Source organism: Macaca fascicularis, chromosome 20 (assembly GCF_037993035.2).
Source record: "Macaca fascicularis isolate 582-1 chromosome 20, T2T-MFA8v1.1".
Lineage (NCBI taxonomy): Eukaryota > Metazoa > Chordata > Mammalia > Primates > Cercopithecidae > Macaca > Macaca fascicularis.
Genome location: NC_088394.1, coordinates 69,317,842 through 69,344,083, shown reverse-complemented (window position 1 = coordinate 69,344,083; position 26,242 = coordinate 69,317,842). Strand labels below are relative to the sequence as shown.

Here is a 26,242-nt window from a genome sequence, read left to right as displayed (position 1 = left end):
ACTACCAGCCTCCAGAACTGAGAAATAAGTATCTCTTGTTTAAGTCACGCACTCTATGGTGTTTTGTTATGGTAGCCTGAGCTCAGTAATATAGTGTAATACATTATACTTAAGTGTAGAAAATTCAGCATTGCTTTGCGACTTAACGTAATTCTTAAATAGTAATTAGGCATCAGCTAACTCAGCCCTAGCTACAGATGTCAGGGTTCTTTGGAGGAAGCCCAGGAACTGATGAGGCTGGGAAGAAGGAGAAAGGAGAACTCCTTTACCCTTTCTTTCACTTAGCATCTCTGTTCTGAATTGATTGACATAAAAAGTGTTCTGCTGTAAAAAGCCAGAACACCACTGTGTTAAATAATACATATATATATACGTGTGTGTGTCTATTTAAGAATTTGCTTTATAGCCAACCTGATTAATTTATATATCATATGTAATACATCTATTATATTCAATTATAATTATACACATATTTCCAGTTTATCTCAATAAGTGATATTCTTTCTCAAGGAGCAAAGTAAACCTACAGATCTTAGATATTCGATATTGCCCTTCCTTCAGTGGCAGTGAACCAAGCTGTAGGAATGATGTCTAGAAGAAAAAACAATTCCACTCCTATGACACAGGGCTGAACTTGAATTTCCAAACCTGTTAATAGAAGGACAGAGTAAGAGGTTTCAAGTCCTTCTGAACAGATGCAGGATGGCTTCTCCTAGAGCTACCTACTTTCTCTCCTAAAGGATGATCAATTAGAAGCTGGTGATGAACCTGTGGGCAGAACCTCATGGTAAGATGACAGCCCCACAGGAACAGTCTACCCAGTCTATGGCAACAAGTAGGGAATATTGCCCTCCTGTGATGGTGTTGTGGCCTCAAAAAAGAGGTCAATGGGAAAGAGTAACAGGAAGCAGGCTTTGCTGCCAACATGCTCCCTGGTGGGGCCTCACCCAGTTAAGGCAAAAACTAAGAGGATCCCTGAGGTTCCTGATGACTCTGGTATGGAGCCATCTAGGCCAAGGAAATCCTCAGTTCCCACCTGAATCAGGAACCACTGGCTATCACAGGCAGTTAGGGTGTGATTATCACTAAAAACCCCCTGTAGGGCACAGTTTCAGGATGAGAGCCCCCACCTCTGGCAGCTCTCACATTCAGGGACTCAGGATAAGGCTGGAAGCCACCACCCAGAGGCTCCTTCCCTCCACCCTGCACTCAGCCCTCTAGGGGCAGCAGGTGTCTCTTCACCATGCTGGGACTGATCACCCAGCCTACCCAGCAGACCCCCATCAGTGTTCCCACCAGATTTCTTCACTGGGTAATATTTGCAAGGCTGAAAAATAGAGGGCAAAGTGCTGAACTGTGGAACAAACAGTAGCTGTGGATTTTTGTGAGCCTCTTGTTTTCTCATTCAGCTTATAAACTCTTGATGGGAAAAGACTGTGCTTCCTACTTATCCCCACTTCACCCCTTTCTCTCCCTCTCTCCCTTTCTCTTCCTTCCCTCCCTCCCTCTCTCCCTCTCTTCTCTATCTCCCTTTCCCTCCCTCCCTCCCTCCCTCCCTCCCTCCCTCCCTCCCTCCCTCCCTCCCTCCCTCCCTTCCTTCCTTCCTTCCTTCCTTCCTTCCTTCCTTCCTTCCTTCCTTCCTTCCTTCCTTCCTTCCTTCCTTCCCATTTTTATCTAGTGCTTATTCTGGGTTCTTCCCTTCCCTTATTTGTAAAATAGTGTTTCCTAAATAACTGCCACGTATAATAGTGTTTCCTAAATAACTGCCATGTATAATAGTGTTTCCTAAATAACTGCCACGTATAATAGTGTTTCCTAAATAACTGCCATGTATAATAGTGTTTCCTAAATAACTGCCATGTAAATAAGGTTACTGAGAACATGAAGTGAACCCATCTTTGGAAATGTCTGGCACAATCACTGCTTATCCACCCACCTTGTTCCCCATGAGCAGTTTCCATGTTTGTCTTTGGGGGCTCATCAATTCCATGCACAGCAATAAGTCTTATTTATCTTTGTAGTCCCCATTGCACATAGCACAGTGTTCAGGTAGAGTATTCAGAGAAGTTTCATTTAAAAATAGATATATAGTAATAAGATATACAGAAAAAATGGGCTTTGATATGTCAGTAGAAGACAGTGGTTAAAACAGGGGCTTTATAGTCAGTCAGTGCAGAAATGGGGTCTTGGACTTCTCAAACGAAGATATAGAAGTGACCAAGAAACATGAAAAAATGTTCGTCACTAATCATCAGAGAAATGCAAATCAAAACCACAATGAGATAATGTCTCATACCAGTCAGAATGGCAATTACTAAAAAAAAATAACATGCTGGTGAGGTGGAGGAAAAAAGGAATGCTTATACATTGTTGGTGGGAATGTAAATTAGTTCAGCCATTGTGAAAGCAGTTTGGAGACTTCTCAAAGAACTTAAAACAGGGCTACCATTTGACCCAGCAATCCCATTACTAGGTACAAACCCAAAGGAATATAAATTATTGTACCAAAAAGACACATGCATTTATATATTCATTGTAGTGCTATTCACAATAGCAAAGACATGGAATCAGTCCAGGTGCCCATCAACAATGGATTGGATAAAGAAAATGTGGCACATAAACACCATGAGTACTATGCAGCCATAAATCATGCAGCAACATGGATGTAGCTGGAAGCCATAATCCTACGTGAATTAATGCAGGAACAGAAAACCAAATACTACATGTTCTCACTTATAAGTGGGAGCTAAACACTGAGCACACATGGACACGAACGGGGAACAATAGACACTATGAACTACTAGAGGGGGTAATAAGGGAGTGGGATGTGGGTTAAAAAACTACCTGTTGGGTAGTATGCTCAGTACCTGGGTGACGGGATCCGTACCCCAAACTTTAGCATCATGCAATATTGCCATGTAACAAATCTGCACATGTATCCCCTGAATTTAAAATCAAAGTTGAAATTATTAACAAAAAGAAATGGGGTCTGGGATCTGCTGTGTGGACTCAGGTGCCTGGATCCCTAGAAGCAAGTATTCATCCTCACTCTCTGGGGTTGCTGCATGACATGTAATGAGTTAGAATGACGCCTGACATGGTGGGTACTCAATCATTGTTATTGCTATTGGTCAATATTATGGAAGCTTCCTCTCATTGCTCCCAATAGCTCCATGTTGAAGATTTGGCCATATACATCTGTCTACAGGAAATATTTCCTACTTGGACATATTCTTTGTGCTCTGGAAAGCTGTTAAAAGAGATTTTCCCAAGGTAAAGATGTGAATTGTTCACACCGTACCGATGGTCTTACTCTAAGGCTTCAAAAATAGGCAGGTTGCTTTTCATACAGATAATGGGAAGGTGCCTGCACAGCTGGTACTTAGGGCTGCACGGTGACGGGGCTGTTCTGGGAATGAAGTCTGGTTGTGAGTTGCTTTTCCACAGTGCCTGAGGAGTAAAACAGCTTATCATGTTTCAGGGCATTGGTAAGGTGGTCTTGTTCCTCAAATACCCTTCCACACAGGTGGCGCCTAATTTCATAATTAGATGTCCATCTTTTTGGCTTAGGACTAGCAAGGGAAATGCAATGAGCCTGATCAGTCATGAAGGTGGAATCTTGGTTCTTTGCTGCCCAGCATCCACTTCCCTTTCTCTGGTCGGGTACCTTCCATTTCCCTCTGGGAACTAGCCTATCTCTGACATTCAGCCTGGCTCAGGAGTTCCCCAGACCATAGTTGAGGGACATAGGATTCGACCAGAGCCAGTGAGTTACAGCAAAACCTTTCCCAGGACTCTACTTCCTCCCGCTAGACTGGAACCTGGCATATGAAGAGCTGGAGCTGCTGAGTCATCTTGCAACCATGTGTATATAGGACCTGACTGAGAATGGAGGAAATATGGCAGACGGCAGAGCCGAGGGATGATGGAGGAGACACTAGGTGCAGGTGATGTTATTCAAGTCCTGGATCAAGCTGTGCCTGAGCCTGAACCTAGACTTTCCAGATGCATGAACCAACAAATTCTGTTTTTGTTTTTTTTTTCTTTTTTTTGTAAGTTTGAGTCAGGATTACTATTGTTTACAATCAAAGGCTTCTAATGATATGGTCATTAATAGAGGATCCATTTTTAAAAGCTTGCTTGGCATGGAAGAGAGTAAAGGGAGCACAAGAACTCAATGCTGGTAATGTTGGAGGCTCTGAGTAGGTTGGATAAGGGACATCCTCAAGATGTCAATGTTTGAATCCCTGGAACCTGTGAATGTTACCTTATATGGCAAAAGGGACTTCGCAGATGTGATTAAGTTGAGGATCTAGAGGAGGGGTGATTATTCTGGAATATATGAGTCAGTCCAATGATCTAACCACAGGTGCCCTTATATGAGGGAGGCAGAGGGCCATGCTCCTCCAGAGAGGGGAGAAGGGGATGCTATGCCGTAGGCTTTGAAGGTGGAGGAAAGGCCAGAGACTAGGAATGCAAAGAATGAAAGGAACAAAGCTCTGGAAGTCAGCAAAGGCAGGGGATTTTCCCTGCAGCTTCCAGAGGGAGCAGAGAGAGAATGACCCTGTCCATACCTTGGTTCTGGCCCAGTGAAACTGATTTCAGACTTCCAGCCTCCGGAACAGGAAGAGAAGAAATCTGTGTTGTTCCAATGCCCCCAGCTTGTGGTGATCTGTTGCAGCAGCCACAGGAAGTTGCTAGGGGGAGGGCCCCATTCCCACTGGGCTCACTCTTGGGGCTGTAAGTCTGTCATCCTGGCTCAGACACAGTACGGAGAGAGTCAGGGAAGAAAGGGGGCTGAGGGGGCAGAAAATGGACTGTGGCCCCGATTCTGTTTCCCCTTCGTGACCCTTTTGCCCCCTCCTCAGGGCTGTCTTCCCTCTGGCCCCAAGGCTAAATGTTTACTTTTGGCTCCAATCCAAACTTTTCTCTGGGAGGTGAAAAAGAAAAACGCAAATACTCGAGCTCACAGCGTTCTGAGAGGTACAGAGCTGGTGAGGAAGAGAGGGATGTTTATAGAAGGGACAAAAGCTTAAATCAGTGAGAGGCACCTGCGGCCCTTGGACCCCGTGAGGCTTCCCCACATCCTGAAATGGCCTCAGACTGATTGTGGGAGAAAATATCTCAAAGCTGCCTCTGGGGTGCTCAAATATGGCCTGGTATCAACATCAGAGAGGCACCCATCTCCTCAATTTCTTCAATAACAAAGTGGCCATTAGCGTCCTCACCACATTCCTCTGTGGAAGGCACCATTATTATCCTCCTTCATTTCACACAAGAGCTGAGGTTCAGGAAGGCTCAGCCACCCAGCAGGCTCACATGGGGCAGATGGCTAAGCCAAAGTCTGACTCGGACACCAGCACCCTGAACTACCTGGGGACAGCTGTGGTTTAAGAGTACTTAGTGCCTGCCCTTGTGGGGTTCAATAAAACAATGCTTATTCTGAAAGAAAAAAATAATCACATTTTCCCTAAACATTTTTATTTTCTTACTGGGCCCTTGGGCAGAGCAAGGAACTGCCTCTAAGCCAAGGTCTGGCCTTATCTGGCTGCAGAGAGGAGTGATAGGTAGGGAGGGGAGGCCTGCCTGGCCCTGGCCCCCTTGAGCCACACACAGGCCACGGTGAAGTTTGGCTAAAGCCTGGCTTTGGCCTTGATGAATGCAGCCTGGTATAAGGAAAGGATTTTCTACCATTTGTTGGAAGTAAAAGGAATCTGGGTCCATCTGTGGTTGTCTAAGGACCCCAGAGCTCTTATAGGAGGACCTGTAGGAGGCCCTATAGGATTCTGGGGCTGTTTCACTTAGCAGCATTTGGTACAAAGGAAGGCACCCTTAGAGAACCTAAAAACAGCCACCAATTTGGGAGTGCTTGGCATGTCTCAGGGACATATGCATGTTATAGATACACTTCATTTAATCCTCACAGCAACTTTTAGACTACCATTTTACAGGTGAGTCAACCGCGGCACAAGGTCACACGGCTAGGAGCACAGCGCTTGGATTCTAACTAGCCACGTCTGACTCTGCAGCCCAGGACCCCAACTACCACTAACATACCACATCTTAGAAAAGTTCCACTTTTGGACCAGGAACAGTAGCTCACACTTGTAATCCCAGCACTTCGGGAGACTAAGGTAGGAGGATCACGTGAGCCTAGGAATTTGAGACTAGCCTGGGAAACATAGCAAGACCCTGTCTCTACAAAACACAAACAAACAAACAAGCAAAAAACCAGAAATTAGTCAGGTATAATGGTGCACGCCTGTAGTCCCAGCTACAGTAGTCCTTGGCTTGAGCCCAGGAGTTTAAGGCTGTGGTGAACCAAGATTGTGCCACTGCACTCCAGCCTGGGTGACAGAGTGAGACTTTGTTTAAAAAAAAGAAAATCCACTTTTGAAGCAACAGAAATTGAGGAATGATGAAGACACAGATGGAAGCATCCAGAAAATGAGGCTCTTCCACCAGCCTCCTTCCAGGGCTTCCACCCTCCTCTTCCAATCTCCATATTGGCTGGCTAGCGCTCATCATAGAAAAATCAATGTGAGAATAACATGTTCCTTTGCTGCAGGACTTGGCTCCCCTTAGGCCTTTGTATTCGATTTATTTATAATCTGATTCGGAAACGAAAAGCCAAAGCTGTCCGTGGAGACCACTTGGCCCACATGTTCTAGGTTCTAGCGCGGTCTCAGCTCCCCCGCTCTGAGACTGGGTAGAGATGCCAGCCAAGCCAGAGGCCGCTCGGCTCCCTGAGGGTTGGCTCTCTACTCTGGCCTCTTAAAGGTAAAAGCTGGTTCAAGTGCACTGTTTCTTTGTGCTTCTCTTTCACACAGGTGCCATGAAGCATTGTGTTCTTATCAAGCTGATCAGTTAGACCGAAGAGATGGACCTAATAAAAGGGTGGCTCCTGCAGCAACGGCTCTGTGGGCATGAATGCCCAGCCCTGGCACTTCATGCCAGCTTTCTCATTACATGCAGATGTGGGAGGGGGAGAGACTGCCATCCACCATGGTTGACCCAGGTTCCTGTCACGGGCACAAACTCATAGGCTTCAAAGGCAAGGGCTGCCTTTTCCTCTTACCGAGGACTTATTTAGCATGCGTGTCCATTTTACTTCTTTCTTTGTTCTTAGATGTGACATGAGGGCCAACTTGGGGGAAAAATGTGTGCTCAAACAAGAGGGATGCTTTAAATAGATGAGTGAGAATTGCCTACAAAGTCACATGCACACACATGCATGCACACGCACCACAGATGTATTGTGTTGTGAAGGAACATGAGAGTGTCTAGGCAACCTCAGACCTGCCTGATAAAAGAAAAAGAAAACCCTCTCTTACACTTCTGTTTCTTTTGCTGACTGTAAGGCTTAGAAGAATCCTAACTGGATAAGAAAGGTTAGTGTTGGTGTATATCTGATAAAAGTGACCTTTAGTCCGAGTGGTTTATGTTTTTCAGGCGTCCTACACAGAGACAGTCTGTCTGGAAACCAGGTGGCTTTTTTTTTTTTTTTTTTGTCTATTCTAGGTGACATTTTTGCCTGGAACCTTTCTATTTGGCGGGTGCCAGGAAGCTGAGAGAGATGAATCTCAAGCCAGGTATGAAATGATCTCCTTCTCTCTACAAATACCAAGGTGGGAGCAGCCGATTCACCAAGAAACACCCTTTGAGGATGTACTCTGTGCTGGGGACTGTGCTGGGCTCTGGGGCTCCAGAGGTGACAGGGCAGATGCGCTTGCTGGCCTCACAGGGATTAAGAGATGCTGGGAAGATGGACACTGAGCCATAAGTAGAGGCGTGATGTGAGTCACCAAGGAGATGGGGGTACCAATGTCCATGACAGGGGCTCTGGCCTAAGGATGGGTCTTGGAGAAGGTTTTCCTGCAGAAGGATGATGAAGGTGAAGTCTGAAGAAGGGGCAGGGACAGGTAGGTGGGGCTGGGAAGGAGCTTCCAGCAAAGAAGGGGGCAGTTGGACAGGAACAGCACTGGGCAGGACAGAGGCCGGTGTGTTGGGTAAACAGAAAGGTTGGTGCCGGAAGGAGAGAGCAAAACTGGAGTGGAACGCAGGGACCAGCACATGCTGAGCCTTGTAGAACAGAGTACTCTGTACTTGATTCCAAGAAGCACGGGTAGTTATGAAAGGCTTAACGCCATGGCAGTGTCATGGCTACTGAGAGGAGTAGGAGCTCTGGTGCATGCATGGAAGCAGAAAGCCCAGGTAGGGCTGTGACCATGGTCCCAACAACAGGCAATGGTGGCTTGAGCCAGGGTTACAGCAGTGGAAATGGGAATGAGGTTTTCAGAAGGCAGAATAGGTAGAAGTTGGTGGTGGATTTGATGGGGTGGGTAGGGTTAGAGAGAGGAAGAAATCCTAATGCCTCCCAGGAGATCAGTGATGTCGTTTACTGGGACAGGGTGCCCTGGAGGAGAGTCGGGGGGTGAGCAGGGAGGGAACAGAGCTTATGTGGAACACATTAGGCATAGATCACCTGGGAGGCATCCAAGGGATGTCCAAGAGGAGATGTCAAGAAGGCAACAGACTTGAAACTCAGCAGAGGGGGCTCGGTGAAGATAGGCACTGGGAAGCCTCGGCAAAAGAAGCTGACTGGAGCTATGGGGGCACATCAATTTCTAGGAAGAGGAGAAAGCCTAGGATGGAGCCCTCCATCCTTCTACTCCAGCGGATTTGTTGCTGGCAGAGAACTGAGAAGGTTGAGGGGACAAGAGGAAAAGCAGGAGAATACGGTGTTCCGCAAGCTGAGAAAGGAATGCATTTCAGGAAAGTGGGGTTGGTCACTGTGCTGAATGCTGCTAAGTGTTGTCTTTCTGAAAAAACCTCTATCACCTTCTTGATTACAAATCTCATCATTACCTCCAAGAAAGAGCGTTAATTCCTTCCGGAATACCAGGCCTCTCACACAGTTCTGCCAATATGCCTCTCCAGACTCATCTCCCATAACTTCTCCCACCCAGTGAGGTCTGCCCACCAGCCACGCTGACATACCCTCTGCCAACACCATGGTAGAAACATGTCATTTGCTCTCCAGCATCGATTCTCCCTCTGTCAGTTTTTGTTTGGTGATCTACCCCATTCCCACCCCCTCCAGTCCATCTGGTTCTGAGATCATGATCCACAGCCTTTGGTGTGGGGCATGTGGCCAGGTCAACCACGATGAGTGCCTCACCCTCCCCTGACAGTGACTGATGAGGAGTGGGGACAGAAATGTGACTCAGTTGGTCTGATCAGAGTGAATCTCCTGGAAGTTGTAGGAGAAAGACCTCATATTGTTTTCCAGTGGATCAGAGTATAAAAGGACATGGCCCCAGCAGTGCTGGCAGCCATTGGGTGATTAGGAGAGAAGAGCTAATCTGGGAATGAGGTTAACACATGAAACTGAGCAGAGCTGAGAGGCAGAGAACCTGGCTCCAATGATGACATTATATGATCCTTGCTTTAAGCCAGGCCAGAAGCCAAAGTGAATCTGGAATTTTGAGTTGTGAAAACCAATGAATTTCCTTTCCTTTAATTTTTGCTTAGGGTCAGGTTTTCAATGACTTGCAACAGAGTGAACACATGAATTCTAACTAATAGATAACATGCTTTTCCTGTTACTCAGAACGTCTTCCTGCCTCTCCATCTGGAACATTTAACTGTGGCTCCTCAGCGTAGCCTTTTCTGACTTCTCTGGGCACAGGCCTCCCACCCACAGAGCTCAGCATGGCCACAAGTCCACTTTGGTACATGTCTGCTTTCCCCACTGGCCTGAGGACAAGGGTCACGTCTTGTTCATTTTTATATTGCCGATTCCTCAATATGTGGCTCACAGTAATCACTTATCAAATGTTTTCTGACTGACTCTCTGATTGAATAAATGAAAGAACGAACAAGTTATAAGCAGAGGCTCAATATCAAGACAAAGGAAGATACTAAAGAAAGAGAAAAATGGTTAAAGAAATGCTTAAACCAATGAAAAATTAAGTGTATCATCTTCAGCAGTGGCCAAGTACATTTTCAAAATTTCATCCCTTTAATTATGAAAGTAGCCTCTCAAAAATAAAAAAATAAATGAAGCATGTCCTTGCTCCCAGATGGAATAAACTCATTTAGTTATGTTACACCAGAATCACTTCACAAAATCTGGTATTTGAAGTGCATTAGGTTGGGTTGGCTGATTTTCCCATAATTATATTAAATGTTCACCATCTACAGAATTTCATTCCAAACCCAAACAGTCCCTGGCACTTAATGAGCAGACTGCAATGCTCAGGCCCAGGACTGGCTGCCGGTTTCAATGCTTCGCTAGGTCATCGTTAGATGTCTACGGAAGACATTCAGCACAAGCCATCGTTACCGTGGTAACAAGTGCAGGAGAGAAAAGGGTGACTGTCATACATAAGATGAGGATTATGGACAGGAAGCACTGCAAACCCCTAAGGAAACAACACGAGGTTTCCTCAGTTTAGAATGGCCGTTCGATATTCACATGCTAAAAACTGAGTGTCACAGCATCCAAGAAGGAAATATATAAAGCCCATTAGTTCTGGTTGCCAACCAAGAAGAAAATGCAGCAATTGCAGCCTCTCACTATTTTATAATTATGTGTATGTCTATACATATACATAAATGAATTAGAACAGAAACCCATTGAAATATGTAAAACAGGCAACATGGAGCTCAGTGTTGCACATACTCAATGTAGGGTCCTACTCAGTCTGTGCTTTGAGTTTGAAATGCTTTTCAAGAAAATTCAACAGCAACAAAACCAAATATAAACAAGTGTGACCACATCAAACTAAGAAGCTTCTGCACAGCAAAGGAAAGAACAGAATGAAAATTCAACCTATGGAAAGGGAGAAAATATTTGCCAACCAGATATCTGATAGGGGGTTAATCTCCAAAATATATAAGAACTCCTACAACTCAATAGCAAAAAACCACTAATAACCTAATTTTAAAACGGGCTAAGGACTTAAATAGACATTTCTCCAGAGAAGATCTACAAATGGCAACAGGTATAGAAAAAATGCTCAATATCATTAAATATTGGGGAAATGCAAATAAAAATCCCAGTGAGCTATCACCTCACACCTGTTAGGATGGCTGTTACTAAAGAAACGACAGACAAGCATTGGTGAGGATGCGGAGAAACTGAAACCCTGGCACACTGTTCCTGGGAATGCAAAATGGTGCAGCCACTATGAAAAACAGCATGGAAGTTCCTTAAAAAATGAAAAATAAAACTACCACGTGATTCTGCAATCCCACTTCTGGGTATTTATCCAAGAATTGAAATGAGAATCTCAAAGTGACATTAGCACTCTCATGTTCATTGCAGCAATATTCACAATAGCCAAGATGTAGAAACAAGCTAAATGTCCATCAACAGGTGGATGGATAAAGAAAATTTGTTATATACATACAAGGGGCTAGAATTTTCTTCAACCTCAAAAATGACATGGATGAACCTTGAGGACATTGTGCTCAATGAAATAAGCCAGTCATAGAAAGATACTGCATGATATGGTTTGGCTGTTTGTCCTCACCCAAATCTCATCTCGAAATGTAATCCCCACATGCTGAGGGAGGGACCTGATGAGAGGCAACTGGATCACGCGGGTGGTTTCCCCCATGCTGTTCTCATGATAGTGAGTGAGTTCTCATGAGATCTGAGGGTTTAAAAGTGTTTGGCAGGGCTGGGTGCAGTGGCCCACACCTATAATTCCAGCACCTTGGGAGGCTGAGACGGGTGGATTACCTGTGGTCAAGAGTTGAAGACCAGCCTGGCCAACATGGTGAAACCCCATTTCTACTAAAAATACCAAAAACAAAAAAAAAAAAAGAAAAAAAAAAGCCAGGCACCTGTAATCCTAGCTACTCAGGAGGCTGAGGCAAGAGAATCGCTTGAACCTGGGAGGCAGAGGTTGCAGTGAGCCTAGATAGCACAATTGCACTCCAGCCTGGGTGACAAGAGCAAAACTCTGTCTCAAAAAAAAAAAAAAAGTGTTTGGCGGTTCCCCTCTCACTTGCTGTCTCTGCTGCCGTCATGAAAGATATGCCTTGCTTCCCCTTCACCTTCTGCCATGACTGTAAATTTCCTGAGGCCTCCCCAGCTATGTAGAACTGTGAGTCAATTAAAACTTTTTTCTTCATAAATTACTCATTCTCAGGCAGATCTTTATAACAGGATGAAAACAGACTGCATGATCCCACTTATATGAAGTAGTATATATACTGCATAATAATATACTGCATGATCCCACTTATATGAAGTAGCTAAAATAGTTAATAAAATCAAATAATAGAATGGTGGTTGCAGGGGCTGGGGAGAAAGGAGAATGGGCAACAGGCATACAGTTTCAGTGCAGCAAGATAAGTTCTAGAAATCTGGTTTACTTATAGTCAATAATACTGTATTGTACACTTAAAAATTTGTTAAGTTGTATATATATTATCACAATAAAATAATAATTTAAAAAATTCTACAAAGACTTTATTTTTTAGTGATGAATTTCTAATGATCTTATCACTAGATTCAAAATTAAAGTGGGCTTATGGATATTGCTTTGTTAATTCGGTGGTGATTGGGACTTTCAAAGATGTTTTATCTATGTTTCCTGTTAGCAAATCTAGGATGGATTGTGACTTTAAGCTCCTTGTTAATTCTGTCAGTAATTAGTGGTCAAAATGGAAAATATTCATGAGTGGCCAGTACATGGAAAATAGAAAACCCTGTGAAAAGCCTGAAAGAGAAAACAAATGAAAAGCAGAATTCTGTGAGAGTTCTGCGCTAGGGGTACCTTATCTGATTATCCTCATCATTCACCAAGAAGAACCAGCGAAACTTCACAACCAAGGGGCTGCAGTTGGTGATGGTAACGTAGCGAATGAGCTCAGTATCGTTCAGGATGCAGCCAAAATCCAGCTCCATCGTCTCAAAACTAAGGTTGGGGTAAAGCACTTCTCCGCGCAGGTCCAGGCTGTCTATCTGAGGGTGTTCCACATACTTAATTGCTAGAATTTCTTCTGCCACCCAGTTGTTCAGATCGTTTCTGTAGGAGGGGTCAAACTTGATCAGCAGGTTTTTTTCTTCATCAATTTCCAGTTTAATAGGCTACAAACAAGATAATGGGGAAATTACTAACTTTTGTACTATGCATTTCCACCCTGGTACATGAAACAGGACGGCCAGGTATTTACACATACACATTACATGTATTTATGCACACACACAGATACACACGTATTTATGCACACACATATTAGTATGAAAACCATACATATACACATTCATATGTAAACAGCTACTGCATCTAAGTATAGATACTTACGTATATGGATATACATTTTATTAGTTGAAAATGAAAGCAACGAAAATCTGGAATTATTTAAAGGAAGAGATTTTGATGAGTGTTATGTGGGGTTATAAGAATTGAGGAGTTGTAAAGGAAAAGTCTACAATGAATAACTATTATAAAATATTCTTAACTAAAAATAAATCTGTTGTGAAACGCCCTTAGGCAAGTGGGAAAAATTCTTTGCTTAAGAAATTTTTAAAAGGGTTTTCTAAAGCACTGGGGGGTGGGGGTGGGGAGCTCTGTAGAGAGTGACCCAGAAAGGGGCAGATTAGGTAATTTAATTTCTTTTCCAATGTCAGCAATCCTAACTTTTAAGCACAGTGTCATTCACTTTCTGCTGTTTTCTATTCAACTTAAAATGACAGTCCAGAGCTGTACAGCATTTGTTCAGTACATTTTATTTGTTCTTTTCTGTCTTTGATTCCAATCCCTATGTGTTCCTTGATGCCAGTGTCTGCAGTAACACCTTCCCGTAGAAAGGCTGGCTATGAGTTGGCTTTTTTAGGCATTGCTCAAGTCCCACATTTAATGGGCATGAAAGCCACCTCGTGGTTTTGCAGCAAATGCCCTGAGGCAGTCGGGAAGAATGAACACAGGAATGAATCTGTTTTCGGTGCGCCTCATCTTTCCGCTGGGCTTAAAGGATTCTAGTATTTAACTGTACATTTAATGACAGGATTAGATGGTTTTGGATGATAAAGCCACGTACCTCATTCAACAATCAGAGAGAGAGTAATGACTCTTCAGCATTGGCCTAATCCCAGCTGAAAGCCAGGCCAGCCACCTGGCCTTTGATCTTACCACTGGCACAAGGGGCTGGGCATAAGTTAGGACCCATGGCAATCATGGCATCTGCAGCACTCGGTATCGCCATGCTTCATGTTTACATGTTTTGAAGATTGACTTAATTTTTTTTTCAGGGAAATGATATTATTTCTTTGTAGAAATGATACAAAAATTTACATTATATATAAAAGCACAAAGAAGAAATGAGAAATTAATCCCAAATTTCACAATACATTATTTCTCAGAGTTATCATTTGGTAGATGTTAGTCCGGACGTGAGAGAGGAATAATAGGATTTTACAAAAATGGAATTAGACTACATTATTTTTTAAAAAACATGATGTTTGAATTTTTTCTCAAAAAAAAAAACTTGAAGAAATGTTTCATATACAAGGGATATTAATTCCTAAGATTAAAGGCTCTGGAGACAGAGTAGTTAGGTCCAAATCCTGGTTCTGCCACTTACTAGCTGTAAGACCTTGGGCAAAATACCGGGCCTAGTTTCTCCATCTGTAAAACAAGGGTAACAATAGTACCTGCCTCTTCTTAGGAGGATATAATTAGCTAATGTATATGTGAGGTGTTTCAGGGCAGTGCCTGCACATAGTGCAAGGTATTTAAATGGTAGCTATTACTATTATCCCCTTACAACAACGGAAAGAGATGGCTAAATGTTAAGCAGTTTCAACCTTAGACAACCTCTTATTGACACCTGGCCGTAAAAGGGAATGAAATCGGCCGGGCATGGTGGCTCACACCTCTAATCCCAGCACTTTGGGAGGCCAAGGTGGGTGGATCATGAGGTCAGGAGTTCAAAACCAGCCTGGCCAAGATGGTGAAACCCCATCTCTACTAAAAATACAAAGATTAGCCGGACGTGGTGGCAGGCACCTGTAACCCTACAGGAGGCTGAGGCAGAGAACTGCTTGAACCCGGGAGGTGGAGGTTGCAGTGAGCTGAGATTGCGCCACTGCACTCCAGCCTGGGTGAGAGAGCGAGACTCTGTCTCAAAAAGTAAAAGGAATGAAATCAGTACACCCATGCTTCCCTCACCTCCCAGTTTTTATTGGCTATAGTGAATTTTAAAAGCTGAGGTTTAAAACATTCTGCTCTGAAATTCTGTCAAAGTTGTGTAGTCTCAGTTCCACAGTTAACTGGATTGAGTCCTCCTATCCGTCTTTTCCTCAGTTTTTTCATTCCTGAGTACCTTATTTTGATTCTTTTAGATGACCGCGTGTCATTGGCAAATTCGTTTTCCAACAGGGGTGCATGAGTGTGGAATTCAAAGATGCAAGGGAATGCTGAATACAGCACTCATGCACCCCTGCTGGAAAACTAATTTGCCGAAGACATGCGATCATCTAGAAGAATCAAATAAAATGCTCAGGAATGAAAACATTTCCTTGCATCTTGAGCATCCCTGTCTGTTATCTTTACACTCAAAGTGTCTGTTACCTTTACACTCAAATAGTATCAAAGGATACTTTAGCTAGTTATAAACTTCTTGAGTCAACTTTCCTTCCCTCAAAACTCTGTAGTCATTGTTCTGTTGCCATGTGGCATTAAAGTGTAAGGCTGAGGTTAGTCCAAAATCTTCCCTTGATTGGTCTCTTATGCTTAGATGCCATAGAATTCCTTGGTTGTCAATAAGTCCTGTAACTTCACTAAAATATGTCTCACTCTTGAATATTCCATATCATTTTGTCCTAGGACAAGGTGAGGCCTTGTTTCTAAAAATATTTGTATCATTTTGTCCCTGGACAAGGTGAAGCCTTATTTCTAAAAATCTTTAAAAAATATTTCATTGATATTTTGGATAGACAGAACAATGAAAAGCAAGTTGATTTTGTGCCCATCTCTCCATCTCTTACCTAAGCCAATAGTTTCCCTCCCCTGAGGAAACCAAGGTTAAAAGTATCTTGTTTACCCTTGCAGAGATATTCTATGAACATAATATCATATTTATATATTCTTTTATTTTTTTGCACATGATAGCATATCATGTACACGGTTCTATAGTTCAGTTTTCTCACTGGAAGATCACTCAATATCAGTGCATATGAAGCTGCTTCGTTCTTTTTAATGGCAGCATTTCATTCCATCATATTATTCTGCCACCATTTATTTAACCAATGTGCTACTGATGGATATTAGTTCCCAATCTTTTGCTGTTATAATCAACATTGCAGTTTTATCCTTGTATATAAGTCATATTGTGTATTGTGTTTATGTCCGCAGAATAAATTCCCAGGAATGGAATTTCCAGGTCAAATGGTATGAGCATTTAAATTCTTGATAGCTACCACCATATTGCCTTCCAATGTATGACATACACTGTCTGGCATGGCAAGAGATTATTTCCACACGTCCTTCCAAAACACAGGACTAGCCAATTTTTGCTCTTTGCCAGTCTGATAGGTTAAAAAACGTATTTCATGGTCATTTTAGTTTGTATTTTCATTCATATGAATAAAGTTGCGCATATTTTCACGTTTAAAAGCTATTTTATTTTCCCTTTTGTCAACCCCTGCTCTTTTCTTTTGCCTGTTTTTCTGTTTGGTTGTTAGTATTTTTCTTGTTGGTTTGAAGAAGCTCTTTATTTTTTAAATTATGTGTGTGGTTTTATTAAAATTATACGTGCAAATGATATAAAGTGAAACTGTACTGTAAGAGTTATTATAAAAAACAGTAGTTCCGCCAGGCGCGGTGGCTCAAGCCTGTAATCCCAGCACTTTGGGAGGCCGAGGCGGGTGGATCACGAGGTCAGGAGATCGAGACTATCCTGGCTAACATGGTGAAACCCCGTCTCTACTAAAAATACAAAAAACTAGCCGGGCGTGGTGGCGGGCGCCTGTAGTCTCAGCTACTTGGGAGGCTGAGGCGGGAGAATGGCGTGAACCCGGGAGGCGGAGCTTGCAGTGAGCCGAGATCACGCCACTGCACTCCAGCCTGGGAGACACAGCGAGACTCTGTCTCAAAAAACAAAAAAAACAAAAAAAACAAAAAAAAAAAAACAGTAGTTCCTGACCCACTGTGTCATTCCACCAACTCAGAGGCCACCGTTTCTCAATTCTTGTAGTAGGGTTTGTCTTGGAAATAATTTCCTTAGGCAGAGAGGTGGCCATCAAGCTGTGGACACACCCAGATATCCAAATGTGGAGTGAGGAGGGCTTATTCTGGGGTGTCAATACTGGCAACATTAGAAGCGCTAGATTTCCCCAGACATTTTAACCAATTTCTTTGGAGAAGAGCACTATTTTTTTTTTTTTTTCTTAAGATAAAAGCAAGCTGTCCATGCTTCCTGAATGGGGCCTGGTGCACATAGAATCCCTATAATTGTTGCCCTCTTCTCATAATTGTTGCCTGTGATCCCGCAGCTACTCCAGACCACTGGGCAAAACAACTCCTTCATCATTCATGACTTCATTTGAATATTTTCTGGGACGCAGATTTTTTGTGTCTTCTTTTCAACCCACTCCCAACCTCATTCTATCTTCCAGAAGTTGGCTTCAATGTCTCATTATTTGGTGATGCCCATCCTCCTCCCCCTTTATATTATTGCTCTGGCTTCCTTCTCTTTTGAAAATTTCTACGTTTATCCTATTAAGATCTCAGAAGGGGCTGGGCACAGTGGCTCACGCCGGTAATCCCTGCACTTTGGGAGGCCGAGGTGGGAGGATTACTTGAGCCCAGGAGTTCAACAAGACCAGCCTGGGCAACATAACAAGACTTCCTCTCTACAAATTAAAAAAGTAGCTGGGCACAGTGGTGGGCACCTGTGGTCTCAGCTACTCAGGAGGCTGAGGTGGGAGGATCACTTGAGCTAGGAAGTTGAAGCTGCAGCAAGCTGACATTGTGCCACTGTACTCCAGCCTAGGCAACAGAGTGAGACCCCATCTCAAAAAAAACAAACAAAAAAAGATCTCAGGAGGGATACGAGTGGGTCTTGTCCACCACCCAGACTGAGAAACGTGCGCATGTCTGAATCTTCCTTTTCCCACACATTTGTTCTCCTGTGCTCTGTGAGTTCACTCTGCATTTCCTCTTTCAATACCTGCATCTCCTCCTTGGGCTCTTTCTAAGGACAGGCCATGTTATCTGTAATTTGTGTGAGACTGTAGAGAACACATATTTGTGCTTCTGATCTTCTTCCTTGGGTGCATCTCCTTGCAGTTTGTTTTCATCTGCCCCTTGCTTATAATCATTTCCTCTTTTTCTTTCTCCATTCAAAGATCTTAGCTGGTTTTGTCCCAGCTCCTGCTTGAATGAGACCTATTCATTCAAAACATCTGTGGTGGAGGGGCGGGGCACAGCCCACAGCCTCCAGTTGGGTACTGTTGGGACACCCTGTCACCAAGTACGCTGTCCCTGCTCTCCCCAAAGATCCATCTCCCTGAGTGTGGCTCATGGTGAATCTCCTTAAGTCTCAGGCTCCCTCTTCTGAGATCTCATGATTGCTGCCTGCCCCCACCCCTTCATACCCCATCTTCATTAGCTGTTTCCCTAGAGAGGGAGGCTGAGCAAAATGGCATGTGGGGACTGGTTTCTCCTTCAATCCTCCTCTCCTACAGTGTCACTGGCCCATGGACCTGCCTTTCCCATTGGTGTCCTCACACCTGGCAAAGGATCACAGGGACAATCTTGAAGGGTTGTTTAGAGAACACTGAATCCCACTGCAGACTGGTGGCCGGGGTGAGCCCTCAGCCTCCTCCCTCAGCCCTACTCAGACTTCTCAGTATCCGGAGGTGGGCTCACTGGTCTGGGGACTGGACTTGGCTATTTTCTCATTTCCTTCAGCATGGAGGTTTGGTTGGGCTTGAGGGAGGAGAATGAAAAGATCTTTACTATCACCAGTAGGAAGTTCCTGCTTTCTGCGGTTTCGCTTCATCGGAATGGGCAGGAGCGAAGGGTGATTATAATGAGCTGAAGCTCTCACCATGAATGGCAGTGTTTCTACAGATTGATACTGGAATGGATTTACCACTCATTTTAAATTTTCTGTAGTCTTCCCTGTTTGCTTCCCGGATCCTTTACATCTTTCTGAGCTGAAGTTGGGTGGCGTATCGTTACTCTTCTCTTCCTTTATCACACCCCGCCCCACCCCCCACAGCTTGCCAGAACAGCCCCCTATTAAGGTACCTCAGGAGTTGCCGGCAGCAGGGATTTATCAGTCTCACATATAAAGAACGGTCCAGATGTTGACAGCAACAAGTTCACGGGCAGGGTGGAAATGTTTTTTATGGCCAAGGGCTGGTAATCAGGTTTCAGGATACTGTTAGGTTTCTGCAAAAACAGAAAAAGATGAAACAAATCAACTTATGGTAAATACAGTAAGCTTTTAGCAACAAGTCTCAGGTTCATTGTTTAGAACAAATTTATTGATCTTTCTTTTTCTTTCTCTGTGTGTGTATATATATATATGCATATATATGTAGATGTATACATACATTTTTCTCCCTTGTAGAACTTTAGATTAATCATGTGGAGGCCGGGCACAGTGGCTTACGCCTGTAATCCCAGTACTTTGGGAGGCCAAGGCCAATGGATTACTTGAGGTCAGGAGTTCGAGACCAGCCTGGCCAATGTGGTGAAACCCCGTCTCTACTAAAAATACAAAAATGAGCCAGTCATGGTGGCGGGCATCTGTAATCCCAGCTACTCAGAGACTGAGGCACAAGGATCACTTCAACCCAGGAGGTGGAGGTTGCACTGAGCAGAGATCACACCACTGCACTCCAGCCTGGGTAATACAGTGGGACTCAGTCTCAAGGAAAAAAAAAAAGATAAATCATGTGGAATGATGTACGGTGAACTACTGAAAAGTGGACCTACATAACCCAGACAACACAGAGTAGATTTTTTTACCCCCTTGGTGCCTAATTGAGAAAAGCTACAGAAGCCAGGCTTCTGGATAGAACTATCATTATAGGGGCTTCCATTGTGTCATAAGACAAAGTCTAAAACGTTAGTTATATCTTATGCATAAATATAGCTATCATTACAATGAATAAAACATGTTTCCCTTGTATAATATTTTTCCAGGCTTAAAACACCCGATTTGCAAATATCTTATTATATTGACAAATGCTCAGACCTATTTCCTGTAAACTTTTCCTGATAATACCAGGATAGTTGATTTAGAAGCATCTTTTTACTCTGTTAGATATGTTAGATTAAATTTTTCTTTTTTTTTTTTTTTTTTGAGACAGAGTCTTGCTCTGTCGCCCAGGCTGGAGTGCAGTGGTGTGATCTCGGCTCACTGCAACCTCTGCCTCCTGAGTTCAAGCGATTCTCCTGCCTCAGCCTCCCGAGTAGCTGGGATTATAGGCACGTGCCACCACGCCCAGCTAATTTTTGTATTTTTTGTAGAGATGGTGTTTCACTCTGTTGGCCAGGATGGTCTCGATCTCTTGACCTCATGATCCACCCGCCTCAGCCTCCCAAAGTGCTGGGATTACAGGTGTGAGCCACCACACCCAACCCAGATTTAATTTTTCAACTCAAGAAGGCATCAAAAATACATCTCGAGTTGAGAGTTTCTGGCCAGACTGGATTTTTCTCATTCTGATGTTGGGGCCCACATTATTTCTTGTATTCCATAGAAAGGGGGTTCTTTAGTATCATCAGGGGGTGACCAGGAGCCTCAATCTCTGGCCTGCAAAAAGAACCTCCCTCCAATCATCCCCTGGGTCTTCCGACAACTCTAGCCTGTCTTTCCTAGGCCTTCTTGTTTTCATTTGCCTTTTCTCTTTGTGCCAATGTCAGTTAACCCCTTCTAATTTCCTACTTTGATATGACTCTGTCTTCCAGTTCTATGCCTAGTACAGTCTCTTCCTTCCACTGTGGTTCCTGGGTGAGCTCAGGTGACCAGTGTCCCTTGGTTCGAGCCTCATGCCTTGGTTGTACTCCATGAGTCTCCCTGTGCACTCCCAGGTGACTTTAGGGGTTAGGTCTGGCATTTACCATGAGATACCAGCCTTTGTTTCCCTCCCTGTAATATGGAGTAGCACGGAACTGGACTCACCTTGCCTCTGCAGGTTGTATACTACAGTTTAGGGAGGGATGAAGCAGTACTCTGGGCCCTACAAAGGCTGCATGGAGAACTGTCCACCCAGTGACCTTCCCTGAAGGCTGCTGTGTCACTGCAGATGGCTTTGAAGTGCAGACGCCACACTTGGTTGGTTTTGGCAAGAGGCCATTTAGAGGCTACTGATGAGAAGGAGTCAAGCACAGAGAGGCCATTCTATTTTAAAATGACCCCTTCTCTTTGAGTTGTTCGTCTCCCCAGATATCAGCAGACATAATGTGCTGCTGGAACTTCATGAAGAAAAGTGGCTGCTAGTTTCAATTGACCTTTTCGATCTCACAGAGATGTGGTTTCATCTCCGTGGCTTACGAATGGTATGATAGTTATAAAGTAGACCAAATCTGAGGAAACAGCTATAGAAAAATTCTTCCCATAGACAGGGTTGGTATAATTATATTCTAATGTACCAAATCAGATGCACTGCCTTGAGCTGAAAACAGAGAGACAGAACAGATAATTGGATGTTATACAATTAAATCTGAATACTGAGACCTAACAAGTCTCTTGCATATGCTGGGTAATGAAGTTGCATTTCTTCATTGTCCCTGATGTGGATTAAATGTAAGCAGGAAATGAAAATGAAAAATACAGTAAGTAGTAGGACAGATTTCAAACTTCTCATCTTTGTGGGGAAAGAGAGAAGGGTGGAAAAAAGTAAGCAGGGAACTGTAGCTCAATTCACTTTTTAATTCAATAAGAAGTTACCGCCATATTCAAAATATGTGCATATTTTAATCTAGTAATAAATTCAAACAATAGACATTTAAATAAAAACATGCCCACCCCCGCCCCCGCAAAAGGCATAAGTATATAAAGAGAAGAAAAAGAGCACTACCCACACATTTTTATGAGTGTTTATGGGCTTAGAGAAATCTAATAAGAAACTAGGCTGCATATTTAACATATATTACAACATCTTGCCCAGAATAGCAATTCAATAAATATTCACTGAGTTTTCTCCCAGTAACAGCATTTAGGGAAAATATAATGCCACCAACTTCAGTGCAGCTGTTGCCAATAAACATCTTTCCTGATTACTTAAAAATGAAGAATTTAAAATGGAGCAATAAAGCTTAATAACTGTAGCAGGAATTCTTGTATTTTCCTTTTACATGTCTCATGGAGCTTGCTGGCTTCGTGTTTAGCTTGGATTTCAGTGACAGGAAGCTAAACTAACAACGTCCACCTTCCCTACGTATCTGTTAAGCCATTTTATTTTACTTTACTTTACTATTTTATTTTATTTTATTTTATTTTATTTTATGTCCTGGGATACATGTGCAGAACGTGCAGGTTTACTATATGGGTATACATGTGCCATGGTGGTTTGCTGCATCTATCAACCCATCATCTAGGTTTTAAGCCCCACATACATTAGGTATTTGTCCCAATGCTCTCCCTCCCCTTGCCCCCAACCCCATGACAGGCCCCAGTGTGTGATGTTCCCCTCCCCGCGTCCACGTATTCTCACTGTTCAACTCTCACTTATGAGTGAGAACACGCAGTGTTTGGTTTTCTGTTCCAGTCTAAGTTTCCTGAGAATGATAAGCCATGGTCTCTGCTGTGTCTTTTCTGCTTTATATATTGTAGGTGACTGATGCACCTGCTCAAAAGTTACTTGTTGATTTGAATTGAACTTGTACCTCACACCTCTCCTACTGGATCACAGGCTCCTTTTTTCATCTCCTAGCAGAACATCTTTTCCATGGTGATAATCAATAGATACTAATTTGTTTTAATGAACAAAATATGATGGACTCCACTACCAAAATAAATGGTCTTGAACATTCTTCTGCAAACCTTCAGGTAATGAAAGGAAGCCCAGTTGATTCCTCATGACTGGTTAGGCACTGCCACACCCACTGCTTTTATGTGACAGCAAAGATCACACTGTGGGGCCATGACTTACTTAATGCTTGGTCTTCCCAGCAGGCTGTGGCATTTATCAGGGAGGACTATTCTCACTGTTGTATCTCTAGCCCCCAACACTGCCTGGCACATGAGAGGCCTTAATAAACATTCCACTCAGTGGCCAGTATGATGGTTTCAGTGAATCAATTTGACCATGTCACTCCCTTCCTGGAAGCCCTCCAATGGCCATCTGGAACAAAACCCAAAGTTCAGATGATGCCTCCCAGGCAGGCTGCACATCACCAGATGGACTTTTGCCATCCTTGGCACATTCTCTGTCCAAGGTGGCCTTTCCTAACTTGAGCCCTTTGCGTGAGCTATTCCCTCTGCCTACAATTCTCTCCCCATCCCTTGTCACCAGACTAGCTTCTATATTTACTTTGAGTCTCAACTTGAGGCACTTGCTCAAGAAATCCATCCATGACCACATGGACGAACAAGATCACGTCTCCCAGTACACGCCCTCCCAGCACCTTGCACCTCTTCCTCATAGCAATGTTTATAATGGTGACTTCAACAATTACATTTTAATAATTTGTTTAAAGTCAACCAGCTTAGCTTTGGTTATGTCTGTCTGGTTCACTAGATTTCCAGTACCAGCTCAATCCCCAACTCAGAACAGACATTCCTTACATGTCTTGAATGCTAATTAATTCTGGATGGAAGCATGTCTAGGGGCAGATCAAGCCTATTGTGATATCTCCTCCACCCCACCTCTTCACCATCCTGACCCCCTGCCCTGAGCAGCAGCCACTACCTTCTCTCCCTTGTCCCCTGACTCTGACATTTACTGTCTGCACTTATGTAGAGCCATTTAAGTTAAAGAGTGTGAATCTAGTACTTTAAGTTGATTATTCTCCAGCTTAACCTGTATCTCAGTTTCCTCGTGTGCATCACGGGAATGATAACAGAACCTGCTGCATACGGTTGCTGTGAGGGACTACTGGGTAAATGTATGTAACGAACATGGCTCCATGTCTAGCACATACTAATCAATCAGTGGTAGATATTCTTACTGATAATTATAATTATTGATAATTCTATGATAATTCTACTCCAATCCTTCCTCTGCCTCGAGTTTATTTTACCTGGTTAAAGTAAGATGATTGACTAAACTGCATATTCAGTGCACTGGAATACCACTTCCCTTAGGTCTTAGACATCAGGAATGATGGAAATAGAATTTCCACAGCAACTTACATGTCAAAGGATTGTAGGTTTAGATTCAAAATTTTTAGTTGAATGTGTACTGGCCTCTGAAGCTTAAAAAACACGGGCTGAGCAATGGGTGGAAAAGGACGCCTGTTAATTTAGCTTTCGAAATGAAAATGTAAACATGCTGACCCCAGTTGGAGCACCCAGCCCTCGCCAGCACATGCCACTGACCTTCTCCAGTCTGTAGACGAGCTGCTTGGTGGAGAGCTGGATGAGAGGCGCAACGAACTCACAGGTGATGTTCACAGCCATCAACAAGCTCTTCCCTTTCTGTGCCCCGATGATGGCATGGCACACCAGCTTCTCTTTAACTATCTGCCAATGAGATAAGCCAGCATTTGGGGAACAACTGTAACTTAATACTTACTCAGAATACTTATTTACCCACTGAGAGAAAATGGATTTCCCACTACCTGCCTGGGGACACAAGGAAGAGCACTTTTCTGAATAGCATGCTTCAGGGGCTGCTCTTTGTCACATGATTATGTTTTTGTTAGTTAAACATGGCTTTGATGGATTCTGTATTTATTTCTGACTGCCCTGAGGCAGTTGATTTACATTCAGTTCTATATACATATGTATAGTTATATTATGATCTTTTATGCATCAGGAGCTGTGTTGGGTTCTGGGAGTACCAAACACTGATGAACGAGACAGATAAAATCTTTCATGGGGCTTATAGTTCAATGGTAGTTATATGATTTCTTATTAAACTATTGAAAACTGTAGTTGGAAAATTTTTGCCTTTTTATTTTTATTTTTTGTTTTTAGATGGAGTTTTGCTCTTGTTGCCCTGGCTGGAGTGCAATGGTGCAATCTCAGCTCACTGCAACCTCTGCCTCCCCGTTCAAGTGATTCTACTGCCTCAGCCTCCCAGGTAGCTGGGATTAAAGGCATGTGCCACCATGCCCGGCTAGTTTTGTATTTTTAGTAGACACAGGGTTTCTCCATGTTGGTCAGGCTGGTCTCGAACTCCTGACCTCAGGTGACCCACCCAGCTTGGCCTCCCAAAGTGCTGGGATTACAGGTGTGAGCCACTGCGCCCGGCCAAATTTTGGCCTTTTATACTTAAACATTTAAAAATCATGCATTAGGAATTAATATTTCTTTGGACTCAAAAAGCCTAGATTTTTATAAAGCAGGAAGATCAAAAGTGAATTTGTAGCATGAGTAGGTTATATTGAAGAGTGCCCAGGTTAGGGATGTAAATGCATTCCAGTCTCTTCTCATTTATGTAGCATGATTTAGAAGAACATTCAGGGAAGTTTTTAGTAAAGCTTAAGCTGAGTTTAGTCCCCCAGCAGCTCAGAATTAATGCCTTCAAAAATATGGACAACTCTTGATAACCACATTATAAATATGCTCTTCCAACAGCTGTCAGTGTCTTGAGATAACGGCCTGTGTTCTATTCATCTTTGCATCCTCAGTGCTTAGCACAGTATTTGTTACATGGTATACACACAATAAAAGTTGGCTGATCACCTGAATAACAGAGAGAAGGAACACATTACCTTTTCCACAATGAGAGATAACCCCCTTTTTTTTTGGAACTGAGGATGCATTTTACCTGAAAATGCTCTATGAAGAAATAGTCTAATGAAATAAAGTGGAATCTGTGACCTTAGAGAAGCTAAGCAAGGGACTAGCTTTCCAGCTGTGTCTACTGGGAGACAAAGTTCTTTTTGCTTCCTATTTCGTGTAGGGAAAAGTCAGTATTACCTCCAAATTTGGCGACACAAGCAGGATCTTAAGCAAGCATCATTTCTCATCTACAAGGTCTGCATTTTGTGGGGAGGGAGAGACTCGTAAGTGACTTTGAAAGCCTTTCCTTTAGTTTTTTAACGATTTCCACACTGTGAGAGAATAGGGATAAACAGACAGATGATTTGGA

The 26,242-nt window shown here is 43.3% G+C and overlaps 1 protein-coding gene across 1 annotated transcript in view; it reads right to left on the bottom strand.

Annotated features, from left to right (window-relative positions):
* Positions 1-26,242, bottom strand: part of HYDIN (HYDIN axonemal central pair apparatus protein) — a 375,746-nt gene that overhangs the window by 190,643 nt on the left and 158,861 nt on the right. The window contains exons 20-22 of the mRNA XM_015443164.3: positions 24,523-24,666; positions 19,278-19,421; positions 12,795-13,108 (exon numbers count right to left, since the gene is read on the bottom strand). Coding sequence (XP_015298650.3) covers positions 12,795-13,108; positions 19,278-19,421; positions 24,523-24,666 — 602 coding nt within the window. The remainder of the gene's footprint in view (positions 1-12,794; positions 13,109-19,277; positions 19,422-24,522; positions 24,667-26,242) is intronic.